This window comes from Spodoptera frugiperda, chromosome 3, assembly GCF_023101765.2.
Source record: "Spodoptera frugiperda isolate SF20-4 chromosome 3, AGI-APGP_CSIRO_Sfru_2.0, whole genome shotgun sequence".
Classification (NCBI taxonomy): domain Eukaryota; kingdom Metazoa; phylum Arthropoda; class Insecta; order Lepidoptera; family Noctuidae; genus Spodoptera; species Spodoptera frugiperda.
Window position 1 is genome coordinate 7,888,512 of NC_064214.1, and position 20,906 is coordinate 7,909,417.

The 20,906-nt window shown below is 34.5% G+C and overlaps 2 protein-coding genes across 10 annotated transcripts in view; one reads left to right on the top strand and one right to left on the bottom strand.

Moving 5' to 3' along the window:
* The first annotated feature begins 1,706 nt into the window (after positions 1 to 1,706).
* On the top strand, positions 1,707 to 11,290 carry LOC118273814 (monocarboxylate transporter 12-B). Its single transcript, XM_035590954.2, has 6 exons — positions 1,707 to 1,883; positions 7,889 to 9,045; positions 9,131 to 9,649; positions 9,887 to 10,102; positions 10,366 to 10,651; positions 11,052 to 11,290. The coding sequence occupies exons 2-6, from the start codon at positions 7,939 to 7,941 to the stop codon at positions 11,240 to 11,242; spliced, it is 2,319 nt and encodes a 772-aa protein (XP_035446847.2). The 5' UTR covers positions 1,707 to 1,883; positions 7,889 to 7,938; the 3' UTR covers positions 11,243 to 11,290.
* A 7,281-nt stretch (positions 11,291 to 18,571) lies between these two features.
* The window catches only part of LOC118273812 (ras-specific guanine nucleotide-releasing factor 1), a 55,376-nt gene continuing 53,041 nt past the window's right edge, over positions 18,572 to 20,906 (bottom strand). For all 9 annotated transcript variants that reach the window (XM_035590952.2, XM_035590947.2, XM_035590951.2 and 6 more), the window contains one exon: positions 18,572 to 20,616. In XM_035590952.2, coding sequence (XP_035446845.1) covers positions 20,482 to 20,616 — 135 coding nt within the window. In that variant the 3' untranslated portion in view covers positions 18,572 to 20,481. The remainder of the gene's footprint in view (positions 20,617 to 20,906) is intronic.

The following is a 20,906-nucleotide window of genomic DNA, read 5'->3' on the forward strand; positions in this document are numbered from 1 at the left end:
ACATTTTAGCCCGTTAACTCCATATCTCGAACTTTACACTATACCCAAATGTATACTCACCTCTATGCCCAAAACGTATCGAACTTAGCAAGGAATACAGAAACTTTTCTATTCCGTGGAACTTAGAATAAGTAACTTAGCTATAGACACTATCCGGAGCTGCGGACTACCTAGCGGGTTTACCGGGCTCCGGCTCGAAAAGCAGGAGTAGGAACGGGATAGTTTTTAGTTAGTAAGAGTCTGACACTCCCTCTCGCCTCGCCCAAGGCTGGAGAAGTTATTGAATGATATTCCCCCCTAAAAAAGGGTACATGGTACATAGAGAAAATACATACATAAACTCACACCTGCCTCCTTGGGCATAGGCAGGGATAATGGAACACCACTCACTAAAAATTTTACAAACCTTTTTCGCTAAAATAAACTTCAACTTATTTTATATCGTGTCACGTAACATAATTTTTAACATTGTATTGTAATTTGTAAACAATATGCGTTGTTGAAATTCACTGATACCTATGTAACAGTAACTACAATGGTTAGGTATGGTATGGTACGTCGATGTCCATATTTCCCCTTTACTTATTATACTCTTTGGTCCATATAAGTCCACGTCCACTCCATAACATACGTACGTCACAAGCTCATGGGAGTAATTAATTTCATACGTGATATCCTATTTTATGGCTCGACCCATTATTAAAAATACTATTACGTCATGTCATAGTAACAAATAGGCGCGGTGGCAGGGCAACCGTAACCGTAGCGGGTTCGATTCCCACACGGAGCAACTCTTTGTGTGATCCATAAATTGTTGTTTCCAGACTGGATGTAAGTAAACTTGTATGTTTGTAAACGCACCCACGATACAAGAGAAAATGTCAGTGTGTGCTTCGGCCCACGTCTTCGTCCATATTTTCATGGGACAATCAGTAGTCTTTGTGTTATTTCAGACTATAATTTACCTCCGTTTCAAATTTCATCCCGATCCCTTCGGCAGTTTTGACGTGATTGAGTAACAAACAAACATACAAACTGTCACATTTATAACAATAGTAAGATTTTATTTTTAATTCATGATAATACGTAAACAGACCCTATCAGCTTTCTTTAGCCCGTATTAGCATTAGCAGTAAGTATTATAAAAAAATCTTTACCCACACTACGATATTACGTGCACTCACAAACATATAATTTCACATGGAAAAAGTCCGACAGTCCCAGTACCCGAGCGAGAGGCCTCCATGAAAATTTTCCACCATGGAGTTAACAAAAACCTTGGAGTACACAACTTTATTACAACTAGACCCAAAACATCAATATAAAGATTACTAGCGGAAACCGAATCTAAGACAAAGTGAAAATCAAGACTGGGTTTTCAGTATAAGAACTGCAACAAATGCGTTTGAAAATACTGGTAGGTAGGTAGTAAAATTACGAGTAGGTAGGTTTTTTTATGGTATACGAGCTGGTAAACGACCAGACGAGCGGTCGTGGTTCTATCACTCCGGGCGAGCCGGCCCATTCCTGCCGAAGCATGGCTCTACACATTTTGATTGAGTTTAATTCACTTTTCATCAAATATAGTAGTCCCGTTAATATTATGAAAACGCCCATATACTCGGTATTAACCTTAATAGAATCTATTTTTATAATACTGGTACATCTATCCATCTTGCCTAAACATACCCATTCATAATTTGGGACTTACGACATATTTCACCAGTCTCGCGTCGAACGCGCTTACGGCGTGACGTGTACGCTCTATGTATTCATTTTTTGTCAAATGTAACATGAAATATTTCGTGAAAATTTAAATTACTTAGTAAAAGTGTAAATATTGTTATTATGTGAAGTTATCGGTTTTTTTCTATTATAAAAAGGTATGTGTTATTAGTTTTGTAAGACTTCAATCTAGTGTGGTTTCCCGTGTAAATTATACTTAAATGAAATTCAAACATAAAAATGACCAAAACTTTTCGGCTAATTGTTGAAAAAATTTCAAATCAGATTGCATAAAAATACAATTTAGGAATTCAATTCAATCTCTCTACTTTTACTTATAAGGAGAAACCATTCATTTCCCGCCTTATTTGACCTTATTTGCCAGAGATATTTAACACAAAATATAAAAAAAGTTTTTCGGCCAGATATTTTAATAAAAGCGAGTTAATATTAGCTATGACCCTAGTCATTTTAATTCTGAACCCTATTAAGTATAATAGGGTCGACCATAAATATTGATATTTCTGTGGGATCGACTGAGCCCTATAATAAACTGAAAAGCCAAATTGCTAAATATCTTTTCTCACAATTCAGTGTATTTCGTAGCATAGTCCCCTTGCAAAAACATAAAGTATTATTTTTATCTTTCTCCGATTATGTTAACAGATAATTGAGTTTAACTGCATTTTTTACAATCGACGTTTGCACTAAATTAATGTTTTCTATTTCCTATGTGTATAATAAAAAAAATCTCTAGAGTGCCCAAAACCTGATGGTAGTTTTATCTAAGAATTAAACACATGGAAGCCGGCTGGCAAGCCACTGAGTCACCCGTGCAATACCTATAATATATAGATTAAAGACGTTAGGTAGCACAATTATTATTTTATCTACTTTATAAAGGTTAGATACCTATACTTATTATGTTTTGAATTCTTATCTATTTAGGCATAAGGTACACAAAACTTGTCAGTAGATAATCTAGATTATAGACAGGTATTTTTCACAGACTGACAATGATTAAAAATAAAATTTTATTAGTAACTAAGTGGGTTGCAAGATAGCATTTTACGAAAAGATACTAGCCTTATAGGTAAGGCTACTTAAGACTGATACTAAGTATTTCCTTTCCGATCTAGTAGAATAAAAGTAAAAAAATAAAAGTAAAAAATATCACGGATACTGTAAAAGTCGAGATATTAAGGGCTGACAGACACTAAAGAGTAACGTTCTCTGAGAAATCTGAAACTTTTAAAGTGCGACGTCCAGTCTGCTTGCCAATCAGCCTTGTATTTGTTATAGTTTAACTAATATCGTCAATATAAGTTTTTAAACTGACATGGTCACTAACACTAGAATTGGAACTTGAAACGGGATATTTACCATGTTTTTAAATTTTTATGAGTTTCCGATATTTCGGCACTGTTGCAAGCGCCATGATCACGGATAAACTATCAAATATCGGAAACTCATAAAAATTGAAAAACATGGTAAATATCCCGTTTATAGTCAAATAATTATAATTACTTTAATTCAATAAAGAGACTAACATAAATCCAGAATACGAATATTCATACTTACAGTTTTATAATATGATCAAAAGTGTGAGCGAACTCTGTATTCACGCGATAACTATAGCTGTCATAATACAAGGTCAGCTGTGTTTACAATTGATTAGGTAACAGTTACTATGTACTCACTAACACATATCTACTGGAACGATAAATTGTCGTAAATTTTACAATGTGTTATAAAAACTCCTGACCCATTTAACGATAAGATGTGAAGCTAAACCATGCGTAGTATCATGGCTTTTATAATGTATAAAGGTTAACAGATTACCAAATACATTACAATCTTTTTTTTTAAACGTTGCCCCACACTAAATGTTCTCCTGTGTCGTGGGTGCGTTTACAAACATACAAGTTCACATACACATGACACCCACACCCGAAACAACAATTTATGGATCACACAGAGGTGTTACGTGCGGGAATCGAACCCGCTACACGTTGCTACACTTAATGTAACATCAATTTTCAGTGTTTTGTTTTACATTTGTTGGGCAAACGATTGTTTAATACTTTGTTTGTTTGTTTGATCGCGTTAATTCCCGGAACTACTGGTCCGATTTGAATAATTATTTTTGTATTGGATAGTGCATTTATCAAGGAAGACTATAAGTATATAAAAATACTCTATGACTAATAAAAGCGGTGAAGCGGGTGAAACCGCGCGGGAGTAGGTATATAATATGTAAAATTGGATATGCTAATAAAGCAATTAGTTTTAGTTAACACTCGCCTCTATGACGTGTCTATGTCATCTGAAATTCTGAATTGCAGATAGGAATTTTAAGTTATGTGTGGTGCTAATAACAATATATTTGATGGTGTCTACATTTTTAATAATCAGTTAGACACGAAACTAGTAATCTTTGGGTGTTTTTCCACCAGACACGTGCTATGTAGCTATGCTGCATTCTGCTAACCGTTTCCACTGATACTAAGCTATGTAACTGTGCAAGGAGGTAGAAGTCATGTCATAACACGCATTTTTCAAATAAAAAAGATAGGTATCTTAGCTGAGTCATTTTCACCAGTGTTAAGCTATGTGTACCAATGAATATAGTTACCATAGGGTAGGTATCTCTGGTGGAAAAGCACCCTTTATCTCCAGTAACAGCTCAAACGACGTACACTATTCAAGCGTTGTTCCACGCCAGTTTTTCTGAAGGGCTAGTACGAGATCGAAACATTACCGCGTTTCGCCTATCTGATTGGTTGGTTTATTGGAGCAGACCAATCAGAGCTCCGAATGCGGTAACGTTTTGATTTAATTAAAAGTAAAACAAACTCATACTAAACCCTCGACCTCTGAAGCATGGCTCACTCACATTAACAATAAATGGTTCTCTTATCATGGCACATGGGAACATGTTTTTAATTAATTAATACGTTTTGTTTACAAACAACAGGGACGTACCTGTTCTACCTACCCAGGAAGTAACATGAGTTAACAATGAATAGATAAATACAAGGGAATGAAAAACTAAGTTTTCAATACATTTAATTATATTTCAAGATAAATTTTAAAGATAACATTAACTACTTACGAATGCGGTGCGGTAAAATTAAAGTACAGTTTCTTTAACTGTAGTCAATAATAATATTACAACGTTCCAATTTACAGACTGGGCGGTTAAGCACGTTCCTATTATATGACACCGACATACGACATACATTCTTGTTAAAATAGGGACCATTATTACTAGCTATAACTTTATTTTAGTGGTCCCATACTCCGATTTTCTCATTCACTCATAAACATGACATTTGAATAATTGCAATCTGTTGTTAACAATGAGAAGAAAAGAATGTTATTCTTCTACGGACCACTAGTGGTCCACGGACCACCGGTTAGGAACCACTGCTCTAGTGGTAGTTAAACAACGGAGCTGCGGACTACCTAGCGGGTTTACCGGGGCTCCGGTTTAAAAAGCAGGAGTCGGAACAGGGTGGTTTTTAGTCAGTAAGAGTCTGACACTCCCTCCGCCTCGCCCAAGGCGAGAGAAGTCATTGGATGATTTCCCCCCTTAAAAAAATGTAGTAGGTAAACAAAAGCGGCTCCTAAACTGATAGTCCTAACATGTACCTACAACAGTCTATCTACACAGACAAAATTATTAGTTTTAGTAGGTAATGTTCAAATTGATAACACACAATAATCGCAGTTACAATCAACGATAGCGGTTAAATATTAATTGATAAAGACCATTTTATATGGTTATAGAAAGGTATTTTTATAATACTGTTAGTATTTCTTTGACCAATCCAACAAAGTGGTCACATAGCCTGTCTTGTAAATGACAAGGACAAACGGACATGCATTCAAACTATGATAATAAAATATTCACCCCTTACCTACCACCCTACCACCATGGGGAGCAATTTGAATTTATCGATAGATAGCAATCGCCTCTTCATAAACATACATGGGTAGTTCTTCAGAGACAAAATTTTCGATGTCTTTGGGAATATTTTTGAAACTAACTAACAAAACGGCATGTAATATTTTTTTTAGTATAGTTTAGCTATATCAGTTACTAGGACAAACAATATTTTTTAAATAATTGCAGTCTAGGTACAAAATATTTTTTTTTAAAGCTTGTTCTTCTGATTCATATGGTGTGTCCGTTTGCCATTTTCCGGAACAAAGTAGTCGATTTCGCATTTTCCCTTTGATACTTCAATATAAATTATAATTACATCGAAAGGAGACGAGTTGTCCTCTTAAAAAAATATGCAGTCGTTATAACTATGTTAGTATGATTATAAATAAATAAATAAGAAGTGTCCGGCGTATAATACTGATTAATATGGCGTAAGCTACGAATGACCATACTTTGTCGGGTATTAATAATGAGAGTCTGGCTTCCTGTGCGGAGGGAAACCAGGCGTACAACGGACAAGCTAGGAGGCGGACATGCGGCTGGTTGGCTTAGATCCAGGTGTTACTAAGGTAAATATCTGATTCATCTGTGTTTGGTTTACATGGCATCCTGATTACAATGCCTATTTTATAAAATTTACTTTACAGTTTTAAAACTTCAACCTATGTTTCGTGTGAAGCTTTTTGGTTATACATTCGTGTAGAAAAATGATAATAATGAAGTATATACGATGAGTTATGCATGATTGTAAGCAAAATCCTGATTCATCTGTGCCTGATTCGTATGGTCAAAACCGCATATGAATTATAAAATAATGCTCTTGTTGCGTTGTCCATTTTTTTACTAGTCTTATTTTTAAATTAACTTAGCTATAAATGTTATAGCTACAATTTAAAAACTTTTTTTTGAGGTATGTAATTAATATGAGTCTGAAATTGCTAATCCGCCCTGAGCAAGCGTGATGATGAATGCTCGTGACTTCTCTGTGCGAAAGTACTCGAAAATGGTATGCTAACAATTAAAATAAATACAGAGCTCATTTACATACAATTTTCAATTGTTCAACAGATTCATCTGTAACAATTTCTGATTCATCTGGGCAGAAAATATTCAAACGTCGATATCTCGAAAACTATTTTTTAAAAACGAGTCCCTCATTCGAATATACGTTATTTGGTATAACTATTTTCATATGAACACGTGTTACAGATCTTAAAGTGGAATTAAATTTTGGCCATATGAATCAGTCGAATAATCAAATTTCGAAGAACTACCCACATACATTAATACGAGACTCATATGTATGATTCATACATACAAATGATAAATGATTATTTTTTCAGTAATTATCATTGTGTCTAATGTGTTGGTAGGTACTATAGCTATTTATTGATTACTAGCTACCCCCGCGTGGTTTTACTCTTTCTGCTCGGCTCTTATTAATCGTAGCGTGAAGTTTTATAGCCTTTTTTGAGGGTGGGGGGAATCATCCAATGATTTCTCCCGCCTTGATTGAGACAAAAGGGAGTGTTAGACTCTTACTGACTAAAAACCACCTCGTTCTTACTCCTGCTTATCGAGCCGGAGCCCCGGTAAACCTACTAGATCACGCATCAGCCCTAATGGGCCCCATCTGTGGTGATCTAATGGCTATTTGAGGCGTGCATAAATGTTTTATAGCCTGTAGCCTTCTTTGATAATAATTCCTCGTAGTTATTTTTCTTTAAATAATCACGAGCTCAATATGGTTATACCAATACTCCTTAAGGACAAATTGTGTTTAAATAAACACAAAACACAGCATAATAAAATTATTATGCTGTGTTTTAATTGTGATCGGTCTTAATATCGTCATAACCTAGAACTTATTTCAATTTCATAACCAACACTACTACACCATTGTCCCGATTAATGAGACAACATCTATGTATGCACTACTGCACCTATGACATTATATAGTGACCTTACATGCATAGTTATAATAATAACTATAGGATATATTAATTTGGTTCCCTGTAAAATACACATAGTGGTACATAATAAAACTCTTTAACACATTGAACGCCGTGGTGGTCAACGGTGACGGACGTTAGCGGAGGATTTGCCTTCAACAGTTTTCTATTGGCAGTCAAAAAATTAATAAATTAAATTCATTTATTGATAAACCCTCAAATACACAAAACAAATAACAATCATGTTTTTCTCCTGCAGATCACCTCGACAAAAAATCAGAATCAACGTTATGCAATAACAAACAAACAATGGCAGACACAAAAGACACTGGAAAATCTAGAGAAGAATCGAACAATGGACACGCAAATATTCCAAACAATACAGATATCAACACAATTAATTCCATCAAATCAGAGGATAAAGGCACAGTGGTTCATTACGCAAGAGATGAAGTCGAATCACCCGTTGAAAGGGTCAAATTCGAAGGTTTAGATGATTATGATAGTATATGTTCGGAAGATAGTCACGATGTAACAAAAACAGCACTTCCACCCATTCCCGATGGTGGGTGGGGCTGGGTTGTAGTCGCTGCAGCATTCCTAGTATCAGCATGTGCTGATGGCCTCGCGGTCTCCTTCGGTCTTCTACACGAAGAATTTACCGCCTACTTCGAAACTACACAATCAAAAACTTCATTGATTGGCAGTCTGTTCATCGCTACTCCACTTTTAGCAGGACCAGTCATGAGTGCCTTAGTAGACAGGTATGGATGTAGAATCATGACCATGATCGCTGGAGTTCTCTCTGCTCTGGGTTTCCTATTAGCTTCTGTAAGTAACTCAGTAGGAATGTTATGTCTAACTTTTGGCTTCATGAGTGGATTAGCAATGGGAATATTGTACGTAACTGCAGTAGTGTCTGTAGCTTTCTGGTTTGATAAACGAAGAAATCTAGCTGTATCTTTAGCCACATGTGGCATAGGCTTTGGTACTCTTATTTATTCACCAATGACTCACTACCTCTTAGAAATATATGATTGGAGAAATACTATTGTTTTATTAGCTGGTACTCTACTGAATATGTGTGTCTGTGGAGCGTTAATGAAGACCCCTGAGTGGTTAGAAATTAAACAAAAACGAGAACGAAGGCTCTCTAAAGCTAGATCTCGAAGATCATCAAGTGCTGGTTCCACTTCGTCGAGATCAATAGGAGGGGAGTCAGCGTACCTAGACTCTGAAGAGTTGAAGACTTTGTTAGAATCTGGGAAGAGCCCTGAATATATTTTAGCGACATTAGCAACCAGTATAGCGGAAGCTGAAGAGTTAGAAGCTACAACACAGGCGAATGCGGAGAGTCCTTGTAAGAGAATGCATTCAGCTATACATCTACCGACGTTTGTACAACAAAACGAAAAGGTATTTCATATAATTATTTTTAGCAACCTAATCCACATAACTTCATTATTTTCTTACTTATTTAGGACTATTTTACTTTTTGCAGGTACCAGCTGAAGTAATAGATAAACTGATGAAAAACAAACGCCTCTACAACATTATTTTACAAAACTATCCAGACGTGTTAACGCGAAGGCATTCGGACATAAACGTTAATATAGAGAATACAGAAAATACTAAAGAACCTGCCAAACTTCCCGTAGAAATTAAAGCAAAGAAACCTAAAGATGGAACTGAGGCAGAGGTTAAAAAGGGTGACAGTGAGAAGAAGGCAGACAATGAAGTTCTAAAGACTGAGAATACAAAGTCTAATACAAATATTAATTTGACGAAGCAGAAAGTCGCTGAGAAAGACGCAAAGTTATTACAGCAGCAGCAACAGGGTTGGTTTAAACAAATGTCGACTGACCACCATTACTTGAGAGATGTCCCCTTGTATAAAACGACGATGATGCACCGAGGAGCCATGATGTCCATTACTAGATACAAACTCAGGGCGTCATCGCTACCCGATATGTATAGAAACTCGTCGTGGTCTCTTTATTCTGAATCCGATGATGAAATGGTAAGATTTTGTAATTCTTCACAAGAGTGACAAGTAAGAGCACTCACTTTTGGCCAGTATTTCCTGGGTCATAATCTTATGAAGTCTAGACGCCGCCGTTTTACTGGGAATTTTAAATTTGGGAGTCGATGATCGAGCATCGACCCTGTTACCATACTTGATACCTGCTCCTATAATTAAGTAATAGAAAACTAGAAACATATTTTTTATCATTGTGCTTTTATCCTTTTGTTGCAGAGATGGTACAACCGCTTCTTCCAAGCTCTGAACTCCATGTTTGATTTCAAAATGTTCACGGAGTTCCACTTTCTGCTGTTCAATCTATCGTGCATGATTCTCTCCGTGTGGTTCATCGTGCCATACTTCTTCCTCAACTCCTATATGAACGAAATGGGGACACCTGGTGGACCTTTGATGATCTCTATCATTGGAGTTGCTAGCAGCATTGGAATTGTAAGTACCTATGAAGAAATTTTCCTATCTTTCATATTCGTTTTACCCATAATTACAGAACTTGTTATTGTTTAAGTTGTTGTGATTTTCATAATTATTTTTTTTACTAGTAGGTTAAGATCTGTCTTCACAAAAATCTAGTATTTAGTTTTGGTTGTATCTAAAATAAACATTTTCATTCTAAACTTATGTTCATCGTAGCTCGTGTCTAAAATAAACATTTTCATTCTAAACTTATGTTCATCGTACCTTCCCTCTTCCAGGTAGCTCTCGGCTGGGCAGGAGACCAGCCCTGGGTGAATGTAACCAAGACCTACGCAGGTTGTCTCATCATCTGCGGCGCGACAGTTGCCGTCTATCCTCTGTTCATCACCAACTACTGGGCCCTGACCGTCAACTCCACATTCTTCGGGCTCACCGTCGCCAGCGCCTACTCCTACATGCCCATGATCCTCATGGAGTTGATGCCTATTGAGAACTTCACTGTGGCCTATGGACTGATCCTCCTCACGCAAGGTATTGGACATCTTGTTGGACCGCCTATTGGAGGTGAGATTTTTATTTTATTTTGTTTAAATATGACTGTTTAAAAATTTATTTAGGCTGATTGAATAGTGGCAGGTAGGCAGTTGCTCAATATTTGGAATACGTTTATATACTAGTACATCTCGTAGAAATACAAATTAATTTATTGTACTTTAACTAGTGACAATTAACTAGTAAAAATTTATGCATACCTAACTATTTTCAACAGAATTAAAACAGTTTATCAGAAAGATTAACTGTTTTCATTCATATGTATGTATATCAAAAGATTAACTGTTTTCATTCTGTTTATCTGTTTATCAGTTACATATGGAGAAATTTATTCATTACTAAGAAGACCACGAAGCCTTTCATTACATTTTGCTTCTCAACTTACCTTAACTCCAATTTCCCTTATTTCCAGGTATGCTGTACGATCTCACGGGATCTTGGGAGCTGACGTTCTACATAGCAGGGTTATGGCTTGTCGTGTCAGGTCTATTCGTGGGCGCTATAGCCTACACGAAGAACTTGCGACTCTGCGGCACATCCCCACTTTTGAAGGAGGCTGCGGAAGCGAAGAAACTTAATGGCTGCGAAGAAACCAAAGTTTAAGAATGTAACTTGTCACCATCGTAATAAAGTTATTTTTTAAGTTCCTTACATTATGGTTTCATTCATTCTGTAGCGACGTTTCAGCTGCCCAATTACCCCCTTCTCCAATTTTCCCAATCCCCAATTCACCAACAATGGCCTATGGGCGGCGGTGATTGCTTACCATCATGTGAACCGTATGCTCGTTTGCCGACTTATACAATAAAAAAAAATGAACCACTGAAAAGAAATGTAAGTAGTTTGTTTATTTAATTAAATTACCAATTACAGTTTAGTTTAGTTTGGTTCAATCAATCTATAGTATCTACGTGTTCTCGTAGAACTAACAAAACTATCTTCTTTAGAATAAATTTAGGTGATTACAAGCTAAACCTGTAAAGTTAGTAGCAGTTTCATTGTAGTATGTACTAATCTTGTATCCTATAATAGAACTGACCTCTTTCTCTTAGGAAAAAAGCCATATATATAAAATAAAGATTTAAAAAAGTACTACATTAATCATCATCATCATAGGATGTCCACTGCTATGGCCTATGTCCCTCAATGACTAGCAGACAGGTCGGTTGGAAGCGATCGAACCGAGCGGTCGCTCAGCGCGCTATGGAGAGGGCAATGATCGGAGTTTCTACATTACTCATTACTAAAAAATCACGTATCTATCAGGCTTAATATTATCTGTGTCACGATATACCTCTAGTACGATTAATAGTGGCGCCGGTCAATGTAAACAAATTATATAATTATAACAACTATCAATTAAAATTCGTATTAGTAGCTGATAAAAAACTTCGGTATAAAATGTTCAGATAATTTGTAATTATTAAATACCTATTGAAAATATTGAGGAACCGTCATACTCAGAGTCGTTTAATGATTACTTAACCCGGTCCTTAGCATTTGTTTTCGGAACAAAATCGTTACTAAAGAATAGTTTCGATTTTGTTCCAAATAATCATTAAATGTCTCTAAGTACGGTCTAATTTTGTATGGATTGTGATCCTTCTTCTTTGGAATTCAAGGTTCTTCTGTTTGATGGTTGAACGTCCAAGCATTCCATTGACAAAGTGGTCTAGCAATTAAATGGTACATAATGTCTTCTCAAAATTGGCATTAACGTTATTAGCATCAAACACTAACAACACTTTTCCTCTATAGGAAATAATTAGTAGATTTATGACACTGCGTACTAAAATCAACTTTAATCAGCTTGCAATAAAGTGTTAAATTCAATATTACATTCTTTAGGCAGGAACATTATCAACTACAAGCTTTAATTATAACAAAATAGAGCTCACTCTTATTTATTAATAACAAATAAGTAAACAAACGAAAAATAACCTTGCTGCTTTCAACAGAAGGTTTAGAATGGCATGGGCGGTGGGTGGAAATAGGGATAATAAATAGTAAAAAACACATTGAAACTTTACAATAACAACTTTATTGTGAAGGGAACAACAATCAAGGAAGTCTGGATGTCAACAACAGTTGGGTCTACCACCAGTCAGATACATTGAGCGTGTTAGCTTATACAAGGAACCTGTGCCCTCTGATTGGTTGGTTTATTTTGCCGGCCAATCAGAGCGCGTTCTCGTTTCGGTTACTTTAAACGTATTAATATTTTATAGGACTGTAACTGAGGAAAAGCCGTCAACAAGATTAATTTTAGCCACGTATACTGCTTATGTCGTGAATATGATGAGCCCCTGGGTGAAGTTAGTAGATTTTCTCGAAAACTAACTAACTACTAAACTAACATAAGCAAATAATAACATTGATATATAATATGAAAAAAATATAAGATTTATTTAGTCTCTCAAATATAAATTAGTCAAGGTGTTAGTACAGGTACAATTTGCTAGTCATATTATAAGTATCGAGTAAATCGTTTGTCACCAAGTGGACACATTTTACATTAATTTATTATGTGAAAATAGGAAAATTGTAATGAAATCAATAGATACATTTGTAATTGCATACGCACATTTCAGTAGGTATGGCACCAATTTATGATACTCTGTTTATACTGTGATAGTAATAACGACCCAATGTTTATTGAGTTTTGGGTTCCAATTACGTTGACCTGTGATCGAGAATTTAATGTCGGTGATAAAAATTACTAAATAAATGTTGAGACTAACGGCACGATAACAAATTGACGCCAATTCTGGTATTAGTTCTTACTTTTCTCTTTAAAAAGAGTTGCCCAACAGTTCTTTAATTAACCATTGAATTTTTGTCAAAAATCTAGATTGATCCAGTGATTTTTAAGATCGGCTACTTATTTTAGCCATAAGAATCTATTAAGTAAACGTCTTGAATGAATGAATAACGAAAAATTCAATGCTAATTAAACAATTATCATGAATTTTGTTACGCAAATATTTTTCGTGTGAGAAGAGGTTACTAAATTGATGTGTGCACCTTCTATAGACCAAGTGAAGACCAAGAAAGTTTTCTTAGGTTATTTAAAACCTTCGTATATAAAAAATGCGATCAATTGTTAACCTTTCACATCAAAGCGTCTACGCTAATAAAATGTTCCATTTTCGTTCAAAACCAATTTGTCTTTGACCTTGGTTTCACTCAATGGCTCTCTAAATATAACTTGCAGATGTTTTTCCGGCTTCATTTGTTTTTGTTGACATACCTATTTGGTTTTTATTGCTGCAAGTTTGTTTTCAAACAATTTACCGTAGAAGATGAATCTACTGGTTAGTACCATAGCCACGTACCTACCCATATATTTACTCAATTGATTACCTAATTATTTCTTTTAGCGGGGACTGAGTCTATTGTCAGTATATCGGTCACAGATGTAGAGCTCATAATCTTCCGAAGAATTTCAAAAATCAATAAAAACTAATGGCTTTTTGCTCACCAGATGGCACTAGTGCGTCCTCTTGTTTTTCGTCCAATAGGGAATTAGCTAGTGTCACACCATTGGACGTTCAATATTTGACAGCTGCAGTGATTGGACAAAAAGAAACGATTTGAAATTTAGAAGCCTGTTGATTAGATAGATTAATGTCCGAATACTCAAACGCTACTCAATTTTAAGACGTTCTCAAAACTAGTTCTATCCCTATCAATTCTTTATAAAAAGACAGAGATAGCACGATTATTTTCAGTATTTGGGCGTAAACGTTTTACCTCCGTCTCAATATCTGACTAGTGATAGGAAGGGTCTACAGTATACAGAATACAAACATAATCTATTACAATCGTACGTTGTAAATCTAAACATATATTAGGTGTACAATATATTGTTAGTACATTTATTTCACAGATATTATTCAATATGGACGCTCAGTGATAAAGCTAATCTGTTTTACAAACACTTTCTGCTATATTACCATCTTTTAATATTAATAAGCCAGATTTTCAGTATTCTTTGCCTTTATCAAATGCCATACCGTGTTATCTATATCATTCTGAAAGCGAGTTTGCCAAAATTATTTTTTCAATGTGAATCCATTCTCCAAAATTGGGGCTACTGTTATATTTTTGCTCACCTGTGTGAGCCTCTCGTTTATCGTCCAATAGGGAATTAGATAGTGTCACACCATTGGACGCTCAATATTTGACAGCTGCAGTGATTGGACAAAAAACCTTTTGCTACATCGGCTACATCTGATGACCAAATACACGGTAACCCCCATTGTTGGCTACCTAATATCTCAACACTAGGATTGGGAAAGTGAAAGACGTATGAAACCACTAGAAGAAAAAAATTATTCCCCTGCTAAATATTTTCATGAATTTGTTTTTAGCGAGTATTACAATTATGTAGACAAGTACTTAGACCATACAGATGACAAAATAACCTTGAGAAAGAATGATAGCTGGAAAGGATGGACACCACACGTGCCAATATGTAACACATTCTATTTATATTGACATTATCGCTGTGGATTATGAAGATTCTCTCGATGATGCTAATAGATACATGTAATCTGATGATAAACAGAAAGATTGTGTCGTCAAAGGAAATTCTAGATGCAATATTGATATGATATCATAAATCAATATGTATCAAGTTCTAAATGTGTTGCATTATCTTGAACGAAGTGTCATTTTCACCGCACCTTGAGTTTTCGTTCATTTTCCTCCAGAGGTATTTAAAACAATTGTTCAATGGGATTCTTGAATTATGAATTTTTGAATTTAAAGTCAGCATCTACATAATTTCTTACCCATCTGATCCGTTTGCGGTCTCCCATCACCCGTTCCGTATCGCATGTTGTGCAGCGTTAATCAACCAATGCCTATTAAAAAACGACCCTTCCATGGTGATAGGCTCATGGCCATAGCATCTGCTAAAATATTAACGACCTTCTCTACTTTTCCTCTTATTTTATCACTGAGCGTGTCATGTACAGTTTTGTCTACACAAATGATATATTAAGGGCCATCGGGAGATAGATTAAAACGTTCAATTTACTCACGAACTATTTTATAATATTCATTAAGAAATTGTTTACTCACAGCCAAATTGTGTTCATTTAGAATATCCAAGACAACTCTTTCTGGACTTTCTAATGAATTGACAACTATTAATTTAGTTTTATGATCAATGTTGACTATTAGATCTGATTCTAAATTATGGTCTGTGATAGTTTCATCAATTTTATTTAAGAATAGGTCATTTTACTAGACAGTTTCTTACCTTACTTTGTTTAGTCTGATGGAAAATTTATCTAAAATCTAACACACATTTAGTTTAAAGTTGTACATCGCGTCGGTGCTATTTCAAGTTGACTATTTAATACAATACTTACACAGATAGTTATTTTAACCTTAGTAGTTACAGTAAAGCCCGATGACCCTATTAATGGAAAGAAAGAAATAATGGAGCATCTATATATATCTGTATTAATTAACTTTATGTATATTGTCGACATTTATAAAGAATTTTATTATAGGTATTTCATAAGAGAGTCATATATGAGAGTCATAAGGATCAGGGTACAATGGTAATGACACAACACATATATTCTGTTCTAGAGAGCGAGTTTGGGTAACGTAGTAGGACCAAAGCAAAATTATGGAGCTTTTTCTCAATACTCTTAATTAAATCATCCAATACGAATCCAAATTCCATATTTGACAATGATCAATTTCTCACCAGATGGCGCAAGTGCAGACCTCTCGCCCTTCGTCCAATAGGAAAGTAGCTAGTGTCACATCATTGGACGTTCAATATTTGACAGCTGCAGTGATTGGACAAAACACCATCTTGCTGCAATTAAGCCTTCTGGTGACTAAAAATACGGCCAATTGATTGAAGTCTCTAAATGGATTCTTTGTAATATTTGACCTGCTCCACGATTACCCAAACTGCTTTCTAGTAATCCGGTAACGTCACGAGATTCAGCCATAGTTAATCTAAATCCATCAATAGATTCTACTATTAGCATTCCTATACAATTGCTGCATGCATTTGTACGGCGTATGCCATTTCAAGTGTTTAATATTTCATCTAAAATTACCAGTTGGAATGTTGCCAAATTAAGAATACATTCATCAATGTTTTAATGGACTTTCAATTTTATTGCTTTGCTTTCTTTAACTTTGTTTTTTTTTATCTTTTTACTGAGTTTATGACTACTTATTATACTGATTTGTTCTTATTTATTTTACTGCATGCATTTGGGACCAGTACAAAGATTAGCGTATGCCAATTTCATAGTGTTTAAGTAGGTATAATTACATTCTATGCCTGAATATTGTATCATCTGTCGATGAGTCTTTTGTGTCAAGTTAAACAACTAGGATATATTCTCATCACAACTGTTTGTTATGTATGATATTGGATAAATAAAGTAGATTTAGTACCTAAATGTTGTTAGAATTCACTGTTTCTCGTGACGCATCCTATACAGAAGGCTAGGAAATGTACACAACATAGGAAAACATATCCTAAATTACATGATAGAAAAAATACGGGACTCTTCAATAAACGATAATAATTATTCCATAAGCACCTACAATGTAATTAAATATTATCTAACATTGCATATTTTATTTTAATACAGAACATCTAGTGGTTTCTGTTTGTAAACATTTAATTCTTTTATTTCAATTTTTGAAGGAAAATTGTTCTCCAACAAAAACCACTAGGGAATAATTTACACAGAATAATTGTATAATAAAATATCTGTAATAATTATTTTTATTAATTTTCGAAATAAATAAGTGATCTGTTCTAAGCAATGCAAGTCTGCAACGCCTGACTATAAATAGAATTCTGATATCAAATTAGATATTTTTTCTGTAATATTTAGAATATTTATTGAAGAGGTAGATCCGAAGATTACATTTTAAAATATATTATTACATTTTTTTAATAATTACGTATTCATTAAAATCCTTAATGGATATTTCATAAGAGATATTAAAATCGAAGCGTAATCATGTTGAAATTTCATAAGTAGGTACAATATTTTACAACTGTTTCAAGTAAATTACAATAATTACTTTGAGTAATAATTATTTGTAATTTAAGTCAAAAGTTGATTAAATATTTCAACCGTAGGGTCGCTAATCTACTTAAATTAAGAGTAGATAACAAAAATATGAATAACAAGGAAGACGATTATAAACGAAACAAATATATATCTCTATTCTACACAAACCATGAGTCAAATCTTAAATTAGATAATGTGACAGCCTTTAGTGATAATACTTTTAAAAATTGTGCATATAAAGGTAAGTGGAAATTCACCAAAATATTTTTTTATTAATTTTAAAAATCTATTTAAAACAGCCAATAATTTTATATACTTTATAATAATAATAATAACAGTACTTTATACGCTATAGATACAGATTTATTTTATACTAAAATTTGCCACAATCAAGCGAATACTATGACACTTTAAGATATAAGTAATTCGCGATGTTAAATCCTTAAAGTAACATTCTCAAAATTGTGAAAACAGCATTGCATAAGATGAGTACAACGCCAGTAGACGACAATAATCAATCACATCTTGATTAGACAATACATTAAAATCTATTATAACACTAACATTAAATGACATAGAAAAGGACGTAGAAAAGACTTACAGACAGTATCTCACTTGAAATCACGTTAAGTTACGTCAGACATCATGAAGAACCTCATCATTCTTAAAATTCCAGGAAAGAACAATTATGTCAACATCAAATTAGTACCTACTACAATACTCGTACTAGATCATAATACTGTCGAAAATGATATTCTTTTATTAAAACATTTATTTTATACACTAACAAATATGTCGAATTGATATTTCAAATTAATTTCTAAATTATACCAAGTAACACATATTTCTTCATCTTTAAAACTTTTATATTCTCCACAACAATTCAATTGACTATTCTGATAATACTTAGTTAACAGAAACATTTGAATATTACTTATTTTAGGGTGGGCCCGGTACAGGCCCTTGTGGTACACCTAGGGTAACATACATTATAACTAACAAGCATGGTAGAATAACAAGGGAAATATATAAGACGATCGTGTAAAAGCAGTCGAAATGACAATAACAACCATAAGTAACATGTAACAACCACTTCCATACTGTTTCATAATGCTAAACGTTATAAGATGCCTCGGCTAAATCTCACAATACAGTCACAATCCTCGATAAAAATTCTAGATCTTTATAAAGTAATTATTACCATTCACTCCGGAATGTAGCGATAGGATATGCATTAGGAAAACTAGATCCCCAATTATACTAATTCAAATATGTAAATTAAATAAGGATGATAAGACAGTAAGTGGTTTTCTCAATGTAAGAAATTTTGAAATGTTTGAAAGTAAGGAAAATTTAGGCCAATCCACATTACTAGTCCAAGTTACCTAAGTTAAAATATCTTGTTTTATAGCGATTTATATGCTTCATATTCAAGAGATTGCATACAAAATGTATGCAATTTAGGAATTGTTAGGGGTCATCAAATCTTTGGGTACACTCACAGGAATACATCAATTTTACTCTACGCTACCTAGGAAACTATTTACAAAAGCTCTCATTACTATTTTATTGTAAAAGTATTTTAACTAGTTTTTTTATTTCTAACATTGATGCCGAACTGTGATATAATAAAATTTACTTTCATAACAGATTTAGACGATTCCTTTCGTTTGATACATTCGTCTCTTCTTTGTCTGAGAAATTATTTTCTTACTCAATATATTTCAGAACATTTTATTATTTTTAGTATTCTTTCAAGTAGATTATTCCTTTCATAATCCAAATTAGTTTATCGAGACTAAGCATGTCCGTCTAATGCGTTTGCCATTTTTGCTTCACCTGGCAATTTCACAAATATGGAGTCAATTTAGTCAGATATTCTCCGTGATATGTTTGTGCTTATAATATCAATACTTACCTAATTGACAAAATCATGAATATCATACAAAAATATAGAACCATTGCAGGCATTTAACATTTTTTCATTCATCTTTTAGCAAATCGTTTTGCACGAAGTTAGAGAAGACTTAATTCTTTTTTTGTTAATTTATCTTATTTTAGTACTAAAATATGTTCATTTAAATATTTTCTTTATTTATTTATGAAGGTACGTTCTTTTAGAATTGAGTTTCATTGCGGTTTAGTGTACTTTGATACAGCTTTAAAGCTAGCAGAAGCGTGTTTAGCAGTAGCAGGGTCTATAATCGTTCAATCACTATTGTTCACAAACTATTGAAGGAATCAATTCTGTACGATATAAGAAGCTAAACTTAGTTACAATTTCTAAAAAATATAACTATGTACTAAGATAAACTAAAGTCTACACAAGTTATACTAGTACATCTAGTAAATCTAAACTTTGATTCATTTTATGATATGCTGCCTAATTTGTTAAACCGTTCCATTAAATGGATTATATTGCTCATTGGTTGGTAAAGTTAAAATGTATCCCTGACACCTGAATAGTATCGCTTCGATGACATCAAAAGCCCTCGTCGGTATTACTATGATACAATCAAACACTGGAAACTATTGTACCACTAATTCTATGAGAATTAAAGATAACACTCGCAACACAGCTTACATTAAGAACTTAACTACGAAAGTTAATAAGCATTGTTCTCGCAAATCACTTGAAACTAGACACATAGGAGTGAAAGTATATAACGTACGTAATGTAGGTGTAGCAGAAGCTTGCGTGCGACTCTCCCGGTCCGCTTAGCGGTCGTTGCGCAGCGGCGCTAGCGCGGCCAGGGAGGCGCGGCGCCGGCGCTAGGAGCCCGGGGACGCGCCCGCCGGCAGCCCCGCGCCCGACCCGCGCGACACTCGCGGCTCCAGCTCCAGGCTCAGCGTGTACTGCCGCTCCTCGGGGATCACCAGCGAGTTGTCCAGTAGGAAGTCACATACCTGATACACAAACGTTTTCTTTGTCAAACTGGTGTTCCTAAGGGAGCATTCTTGGTCCAACGTAATTATAGTAGCCGATAAAGATTAATTCAATAGGAAGTCACATACCTGATACACAATCGTATACTTTGTCAAACAAACTGGTGTTCCTAAGGGAGCATTCTTGGTCCAACGTAATTATAGTAGCCGATAAAGATTAATTCAATAGGAAGTCACATACCTGATACACAAACGTTTTCTTTGTCAAACTGGTGTTCCTAAGGGCACATTCTTGGTCCAATCTAATTATA